The 9,230-nt window shown below is 37.1% G+C and overlaps 2 protein-coding genes across 3 annotated transcripts in view; both read left to right on the top strand.

The window, feature by feature from the left end:
- The first annotated feature begins 22 nt into the window (after positions 1-22).
- Positions 23-3,219, top strand: uqcr11 (ubiquinol-cytochrome c reductase, complex III subunit XI). Of its 2 annotated transcripts, none has more exons than XM_029452813.1 (3): positions 23-169; positions 1,044-1,174; positions 2,862-3,219. In XM_029452813.1, the coding sequence occupies exons 1-2, from the start codon at positions 120-122 to the stop codon at positions 1,162-1,164; spliced, it is 171 nt and encodes a 56-aa protein (XP_029308673.1). In that variant the 5' UTR covers positions 23-119; the 3' UTR covers positions 1,165-1,174; positions 2,862-3,219. The 2 variants fall into 2 exon arrangements, with proteins under 2 accessions (XP_029308673.1, XP_029308674.1); XM_029452814.1 differs by having other exon boundaries at positions 2,866-3,219.
- Positions 3,220-4,480: 1,261 nt separating this feature from the next.
- mbd3a (methyl-CpG binding domain protein 3a) overlaps positions 4,481-9,230 on the top strand; it is a 6,127-nt gene continuing 1,377 nt past the window's right edge. Inside the window, exons 1-5 of the mRNA XM_029452645.1 lie at positions 4,481-4,672; positions 6,024-6,189; positions 7,771-7,908; positions 8,188-8,278; positions 8,377-8,554. Of these exons, the coding sequence (XP_029308505.1) occupies positions 4,659-4,672; positions 6,024-6,189; positions 7,771-7,908; positions 8,188-8,278; positions 8,377-8,554 (587 nt within the window). The 5' untranslated portion in view covers positions 4,481-4,658. The remainder of the gene's footprint in view (positions 4,673-6,023; positions 6,190-7,770; positions 7,909-8,187; positions 8,279-8,376; positions 8,555-9,230) is intronic.

Raw genomic sequence — 9,230 nt, forward strand, 5'->3', positions numbered from 1 at the left:
TATCTATAATGGACTTTTTCCGAGTAACCGGAAGTACATCATGCACATGCGCACTCTGCAAATCAAATCGGAAGTTCTATTCATTTAAAGCGGCACGTCACGAGGACATTTCAGCCAAAATGATCAGTAAAGTGATAGGTTCGAAGTATGTGGCCATTGCTAAATCATGGTAAGACCAGTTGTAATTGTAACTTTATTTGTGGTAAATCCGAATTTTGGTGATTATAATCTCGATTGTGGCCTCCGTTAACATTAGCTTAGTCGAGGTCATTGCTTTGGGGACGTGCTGACTTTAGCTGCCTGTCAGTTAAACACAGGATAAAAATGCTTAAAATTACCATTATGAAGTAAAAAAAACATGCGAATTCTATATCTTTTTATTTGCCAGTTTTAATAAGTTTCGCTGAATTAACCAACGTTTTAGCTAGCTGACTGCTCTTATCTGAAAGTTTGGAGCTAGTCAGGCTGCTAGGCCAAATTAATGTCTTTTAAATCTCAAATTTGGTCTGATTCTGTCTCTAATGGCTACAAGCACATATAGTTTTTCACTGTTAAAGTTTTTATACATAGTTGTATTAAATCATAATTGTATATTACTGTTATTTGTTTTGATATGATGTCTTGATACATTGGTTTTTCATGCGCTTGTAACGTATGACACCTTACTGAGTGCCTTGAAAGGCGCCCATAAATTAAATGGATTGTTCTCATGAGTATTATTATTATTATTATTATTATTATTATTATTATTAATAATAAACTCTACTTAGTCTAACACGCTAACTGACGTGAAATGGGAAAATAAGGCAAGCAACTCGTAACATTTGTATTTGTGAAGCTTTAACTAGGAAAACTATTGATATTTTTTTAAACAAAACAAAACAATTTACTATCCAGATTAAAAATTTCATTTTTGGTATGCCTTACTCTAACACTTCTCTCTTAACTTGTCAATGGGTGCTAAATGTTTTCTTGGGTGTTTCAAACTTAAAATTGTCTCATTTTCATCCAGTGTATATCCTACAATATTCTCTACTCCACAGGGTCCCAACTATGGCTCTATGGGGCTCTGTCGGAGGCGTAGCTCTGGTCCACCTCACAGACTGGCGATTGGTTTTGGATTATGTACCCTACATCAGCGGCAAATTCAAGAATGACAAGTAGTGGCACTCAGGTTAGTCTCTGGATATGGCAAAGAGACGACTGCAGAAATAGGAGAGGAGGTGTAACAGCAAGTGATGTATAATAAGGACAGTTTAAGCATCCTAATGTTATCTTCGCATCATCATTTCTGCACATACTATATATTTTTAAAGGCAGTAACCAGAATCTGACAGTGCTGTCTGTTGTACAAGGTACCTGCTTAGTTTCAACCTAAATTTACTTTAGACTGGCTTCTCAAACTATCCTTTTAACCATCTATTTCAATTAATCAAGAAAATCAGATAAGTTAGTGCATAAGTCAACTTTGCCCTTTAAGATCTTTTATGAGTGCTAATTTTTTACCTTTTGGGTATATAACATTGGAACTTTAATACTGGGAAGGTGCATCCTGTGAAGGACCTAACTATTCAAAGAAAGTTGTAGCCTTGTGTATGATCTGCAGTGTTTCCCCTAGGTTTACTGCTTTGGAGGGGTGCTCACCGTGCGACGGGGGACGCGTGCGTGAGTGGCGTGGTTTCTCTTTAGTTCTCCCCTCTCCTTTCTTCCGCTCTGTAGGTGTGTGTGTGCGTCAGGTGCGAAGCCCCGCCCTTCGCAAAACGGAGCGAAGGAGAGAAAGTGAATGCACAAAGTAGACAGTACAAACTGAAACGTGCACATAAATTAGATCAATAGCATAAGTGTTTAGTTTATTTAATAAAAGAGCAACTGTCAATGTGAAAAGTGAGTTGTGAATAATAATAATAATAATAATAATAATAATAATAATAATAATAATAATAATAATTATTATTATTATTATTATTATTATTATTATTATTATTATTTTATATTTTGAGGAAAAAAGAAAAAACACCTTGAATTTCAGAATTTCAGTCCCTCCAAGACAATAGTAGGGGAAACACTGATCTGTACATTTCTGCTTTTGTTCACAAGGGAACTGTTTTTGAAGAAGACACGTTTCAATGTACCAAGAAGGGAAATTGCCAGACAATTTTTATAGTTAAACTACACCAAATATTGTAATAAATAGAAGTCTGTTATAATTGTTTAACTTGGTGTGATACCCTTTAGTCTCCACATCTTGAGACATCTTGATCTGATCATACAGAACTGCACTATATTAAAAACTCTGGTCCAACAGAGTGCTCTAAATACCCCTTCTGGTTGAACAAATAACATCATCACCTGGCCAACACTACTACTTTGGTGGTGGCAACACGCGTATTGGCTGTTTCTCATCAGCAAGGACCAAGAAACTGTCAGGACTGAGGAAATAATGAACAGAGTAATTCAGAGACGAGAGTCCAGGTAGTTTAGAGGTGTCAGGAGACCAGAATCCAAGACAATGGTCTAATTTAGGATCATATGTAGCAGCTTGTAATGAGACTGGAATACCTTTAAAACTATCAACCAATCTGCAGTTTCAATATTTTTGCAGCAAAATCTCCGCATTAGATTATTGTTTTTTTGGGTTAAACAATGAAGTGTGTGAACAGTGTTGGCTGTTGAGTGAGTTTTGGATAGTGCTTTTAATAAATTAAAAAACGAGAACGGTAGAGGGTAAAACAAATGTGTTTGAGTTTCACTTTAACATATTTTCCACTGAACTTTCTGCCTTTTTCTTCCAGCTTTGATTTGTTTGTCCCAGCAAAACCTTATTTTTCGACTTCTCAAACTAATGTCTTTGTTTTCCCCAGTCAGGTTGGTGTTTTATATTTCTCAAAGACTTAAATAATAAACATGAACTGCTGCAGTCCGTACGTTGTGTGCCAGGCAGGCCACTGGAAGGTGTCGTCTTCATCCTGCTGCTCAGTCAACATTGAACTGTTCATCGTCAACATCCTCTAAACTGGATTTGACAGTTCAACGTTCCTCAAACTGAAAACGTGGATGGAAGGAACATGAAAACACAGATGATAAATGGACTTTTCTTTTCTTTTCCCACTTAGTTTGGGGGTCAGGTATTTATTTTAATCATCAGTCTCCTGTATGTCAAACCTGTCCTTCATGTCATACTGTAACTGTTTTGAAGTAAAGTGTGTGAGATGTATCCTATATTGTGGTTGTGTATAATTATTTCACATTCAATTCAATATAAAGTAACATTTAAATGAGTGTATTTGTATCTTGATCAGCAGAGTAATGCTAAGGTTCAATTTGTCAGATCACCAAAGGACATAGTAATTAAAAATCCAGAATAATATATCTATATAAATATATAGGCTTTGCTAACAGACATCAGTGATGAAAACAAACCCTTAAAAGCATCAGAATACACAGTCCATGTATCAAAGGAGCAGCCAAACAACGATGAAATGATTGTTCCTGTCCTGAATTTTGATTTTAGAAGGTGGGGCTACGTTTTTGAATTGTGTATCTGTATAAAAAATATTTGTGTGCACAAATATCATACATGGTGCAGGTGTAGAAGGATTCTTTAAAGTACATCTAATGTAAAATGGCCCATTACAGGTATTGAATGACAGAAGCACATGGTTATGTGCAGCAAAAGGTACTAAATATCACAATTAAAAGTACTCAGAATTACCTTTTGTGGTGTTGTTTTTTAGTTATACCTGTAAGCAGCATTTTACTGCATCCAGGTGGTGTGGTGTCAAACTACTGTCCTCTACTAATACTACTGTACTAGTTTAAGTCATGCATCAATATATTCGTGTTATCCTGCAACTACTCGGTGTGCAACGTAACTAGCTAAAATTCAATCTTGTGGGTTAAAAGTATATGTTTCTAAAATGTAGTATAGTAGGTGTACAAAAGTACCTCAAAATTCACTTAAAAATACTCTTTGTTACATGTAAAAGTCAATTACCCAGAGCCAAAAGCTACATCTTCACAATGCTTGTGTTGTCCAACCAACGGCGCAAAACTCAACATTATTAAAACATTTTTTTTTTTTAAAGCAGCAAACCTTGACATTTGAGAAACTGGAACAATGAAAAGGCTTCTTTGTATTAAAAATGCAGATTATCAAAACTGTTGCTATTAAATGTTCTGTTAAACGATTAATCAACTAATTATTTCAGCTGTACTAAACTTAGTTTTATAGCAACAGCAATAAAAAGGTTTTTGTATGGTTTTTATGCAAAAGCCTTAGTAAGTATAAAGCAAAATATTTCTTTCTGAAATGCAGTGAAGTAAAAGTGTAAAGTGGCATGAAAAAAACTCAAGTGAAGAACATCAAACTCGTACTTAAGACAGTAAACTTACTTGAGTAAATATACTTTACATTCAACCGATATCATTATTCTTGGACTATTTTACAGCGGATGTGGCGGGTGTCTTCCGCTCATTGTGTTAGAAGGCTGGCGGAGGGATCTGCAATTGTGAAGGTCCTGACGGGAGACAGACAGCAGAGGGAATCGATAACAAACCAGACTCCGTGAAAAATTATGACTGCAACAATAAACAGCTAGCTGGCTTCTTATCTTTTATGAGCCCAAATCACAGACAAGCAAATCAAGACAACCAAGAACATGGAAAGAAAAGGGTGAGACTTTTTAATGTTCAGTCGAAGAGTTGTTTAAAGGAAAGTTTCTCTGCAGGAAATGCACGCATGCATACATGCGTTTTGTAGTAGAGAACAACACTTAGCAAATGATCAGGTCTGCGTTAATTACACTTTAGTTACGTTAGCTAAACGTAAGCGTTTCATCGTTTTGCGTTTATTATGTTAGCAAAGTTGCAACTTTGAACAATAGTAAGTTAATTGATACGCTAGTTGCTGGTACGTTAACATTACCAGCGCCGCTAGCTTGATTAGCTAGCTAAGTTTCATTGTTTACACACGCTTGACTTGCGGCGCGTTGGGCCCGACTCAGCTCCGCCAGGATACGGTATAAAAGTCTCAGCTGCAGCTCAGTTATCTTGTTAAAACTTGTAGATAAAGCATATACTGCTTCGTGTGAAGTTCACTGCTTATTTCTGCTTGTGAATCCCTTAAATGAGTAGCTACTCTCAATAAAGTGGTCCTCTTTATAAGGCAAGACAGTATGTTGTATTACAATTACGAAGCTGTAGCAGTTAACTAAGATACCTCAAAGCTCCACATACACACACAGATCATCCACCTACACACACAGATCATCCACCTCGGTGTTTTCATCTACTTATTACACACCACCTGCGGGCGTGTGGAGATGTGCTGCATTGACTGACATTTCCCTGTAGTTACACCTGTTAAGGCGGGACAGCGTACACCTTTTACATCATTGTTAACGGGGCATCAGAAATATATGCCCTACTTTAGCCTGTGCAGAGATCCACTCATGTAGAATAACTGAGAAGTCTTGTATTTATGTCCAGCAGTGGTGGAAAGTATTCAGTGTAATGCAGTAAACGTACTAATACCCTACTGTAAACATGCTCCTCTACAAGTAGAAGTCCTGCATTCAAAACCCTACTTAAGTTATAATACTGTACTTAACTATTATCAGCTTAATGCACTTAAAGTATCATGTACAGTTAGTCATTCTGCAGGGAAATGATCCCTGTCAGTGTTATAATATTATATATAATGTTTTCGGTTAATATTACATCTGCATTAATGTGTATTTTGCATTTTACTTCTGTACATGTTTATGGTTGTGCTAATTTGAACTATTGCTACTTAGAAAAACACTTGGTCCTTCGGTTTATCAGAAACATTCAAATTAAAAATCACCACATTTGGAGAATCATGATTTTCACTGGACAGGAATGGTATGAAGAATTGTAATCTGAAAAGTAACTAAAGCTGTCAAATAAATGTAGTGGAGTAAAAAGTACAATATTTGTCTCTGAGGTGTATTGGAATAGTAGTACAGTACTTTAATTAATTTACTTGTTTGTTTTTTTCCTAGTGTTCCTGTTAAGCGCATTCTCAACAAACCCCAGATAGTCCGCAGTTTGGGCAGCAACCTTCACCCGGATGTGAACGCCAGCCACTCCCGAGCTGGATGGTCGCTCCTGAGCAAAGTGCATCGCAGCAGGCACAAGCATCTCTACGACAACAACCATCATATCAGGGTGAGCCTGTGTATGGTTTTGGTATTTATGAGGCATATGTGACATGCAGTGTTATTTAAAGGGAAAATATACCCTATAACAGAATCTACATGGTGCTCTTTCAGTGATCTCTGGACACTTAAATTAGTATAAAGTTCCTATAAAACATAATCGCCTCCATTGCAGTTCTACATGTTATTGTTTTACATCGTTGAATCAAAAGGGTTTTAATGACACTTTCTGAGAATGACCAACAGCGCAAGAGTCTTTAATGTGAAAGTGAACCTAAGTACTCAGTGGAGGCAGTAATTACAGCCCTGAGTGTATGTGAATAGATTTGTGTCAGCTCCGTACATCTTGACACTACCGTTTTTCTTCAGTCTTCGTTGAATCTACCTCAAGCTCAGGTTACATGGGGATCTTCCACACATTTTGGATTGACTTAGACCCTCCAGGACACATCCAAAGTGTTGCTTCTGAACCCACAACATAGCGATTAGTATAATTAGTACGGCCAAAACGCTCAGTTTAGGTCTCAATATAACTTGGAACCATCCTCCACTTGGTCTCCCACATGCCCTCTGGCAAACACTAGTTGGTATGTCATGAGACATAAACAGTGACTTTCTTTGCAACTGATAAATAGCCACGGCCACAATTGTGGTGTTAGCAATAACTATGACCTTCACAATAACCATTTAATAGTTTATACTATAGTGAGCTGTAAAGCCAGATGTTTGACAGGAGTATGCCTATATTTTACGTTAGAATTTTGACACTAAATCTGATCTACTAAGTAGCAAATAATGAGTGATTTTGGACACATCTAGGCCGCTAAATCTCAGCAGTGAAACTGTGTCACTACTTGGAGTTGGTTAACCTTTTGTAAAACTGACATCATTACTGCTTATTGATCTCGACTCTTCAGTTTTGTAATTCTCGAATGCCTCTATGCTGAACAAAGAATCCAAAAGAAAATGTAAAAAGTACTGTTTCACTAAGCTTCATCAATACATCTGTTTACAAACTCTCACACAACTCCTGCGGTATAATTCAAGGCTCATGTATCCAGTCAAACACTTTCACGAAAACATTACTATTTAAACCACTTCCACATTAACGGTCACTGCTACTCGGATTATACTTCACGAGTTGTGTGAGGGTTTGTCAACGGATGGTTTAATATAGTTTAAACGCGGCCCCCATTTACTTCAATTCATCAGGATTTTTCTCCGTTTTGGATTCTTTGTTGGCCGTGGAGGCATACGAGAAAAGATGTTCTTCACAATCTGAAGGTAACTCGTGTGAGTAATTGAAATACAAATGTTAATTTTAGTGGTGAAGTATTCCTTTTAAGGAGAAAAAATTCCCTTCAAACTGTTTGTGCATCATAATAATCATCCCAGTTGATTGTAATGTTTACATCGTCTCTTCACACTCCATGAAATAAGAGCTGCAACAGTACTGGTACTGGTACTGGTACTGACAACACTAACAATAACGTACACTAACTTCTCGTGAATGTCATATTCTATAAGTTTCATTTTATTATCATCAAAGGTTATCAGAATTTTGTCAGTCATGTTGTTGTCTCTCTTAAAGGCCAAGCCTGATTTAAACACAACACTACCAGTTCGACAGACGGCATCCATCTTTAAACAACCAGTGACCAAGGTAACAAATCATCCCAACAACAAGGTGAAGGCGGACCTGCAGAAGTCTGTGGACCAACCGAAACAAGTAAGTCCGAGGGCATTTCAGTTCTTTAAAATGATCTAGTATCTAGACTTTTTAATATTTTTTAGGAACATCACCATTAATACTATAGAAAGTGAGTAAAGGGAAATGACTCTCCCTTCAAGTAGTTGTAATTAGTTGCATATCTGACGAATATAAAACCTTTTGTCCCAGAACCTAGTTCATTATCCTAATGAATTATCTAACAATGCACATATTCAGTTTGTGGGAAAAATGTGCTTAAAATTGAACACTGACATTCTTTTTTGCTTCGATCTACAGCTGTTCTGGGAGAGGAAGCTGAGCGGGTTGAATGCATTTGATATCGCAGAGGAGCTGGTGAAAACTATGGATCTCCCCAAAGGCTTACAGGGTGAGGGGAACCAAAACAAATATGACAACCTTGTGTGTTTTTAAAAGCTGGAGTTCTTTAGAAGCTTGACTTGTGCTTCCCTGTTGTCCTTTGTTTAGGTGTTGGACCTGCATGTTCAGATAAAACTCTGCTCTCCGCCATCGCCAGTGCTCTGCACACCAGCCCCTCACCTGTCACTGGACAGCTCACCGCTGCTGTGGAGAAAAATCCTGGAGTCTGGCTCAATACATCACAACCGCTCTGCAAAGCCTTCGTAGTGACCGATGATGACATCAGGTAAGATGTTCACACAAGCAACACAGCTGTAGGGTGGATCAATATCATGAATACATTGGACATTGACACTAGGACACCTTTTATAAGGTGGCCATTCAAGGTGTCAAATGTCAATCAAATAAGCTGTAAAAGTGCAGTTTATTGTGGCATACACCCAATAACAAGGCAGTGTAACATGTTAGGCTTATTGTTAGTTTTGGGTAATTATTTTAAGTTACTGAACTAGTGAAGTGTAATTGTGTTGGTGTTACATATACATGTGTCTTCTGCCTGAGAAAAAACATCAAGCTTGAAATGTGCTGGAGTTAAATAGCTTCCAAGCTGGTACCGTATCTTTATCATGTGTTTATTGTGAGGAGGAAGTTCTCAACATCTTCAGGCTTTTCCCTCTTTTCTGTTAACATGTTTATTTCTTCAACAGTTATTCTATGATGCTTTTAAAACTGTTAATAGTCTCTCCTGTTATTTTCATGTTTCACCTACATGTCTCCTCCATGATAAATTACACAAAAAATACACATACACAATACATTGTGCTCAGTAGTTAGGTGTTAAGACTTTCATGTTTTTAAGCATTGACAATAATCTATATTTATATTCCACTGGTCACTTTTTAAGAAATATTGTTATTGGTTTGAAATTACACTGCACAATGCTTTGGTGGCCATCAGACAAC

Source organism: Cottoperca gobio, chromosome 17, assembly GCF_900634415.1.
Source record: "Cottoperca gobio chromosome 17, fCotGob3.1, whole genome shotgun sequence".
NCBI lineage: Eukaryota > Metazoa > Chordata > Actinopteri > Perciformes > Bovichtidae > Cottoperca > Cottoperca gobio.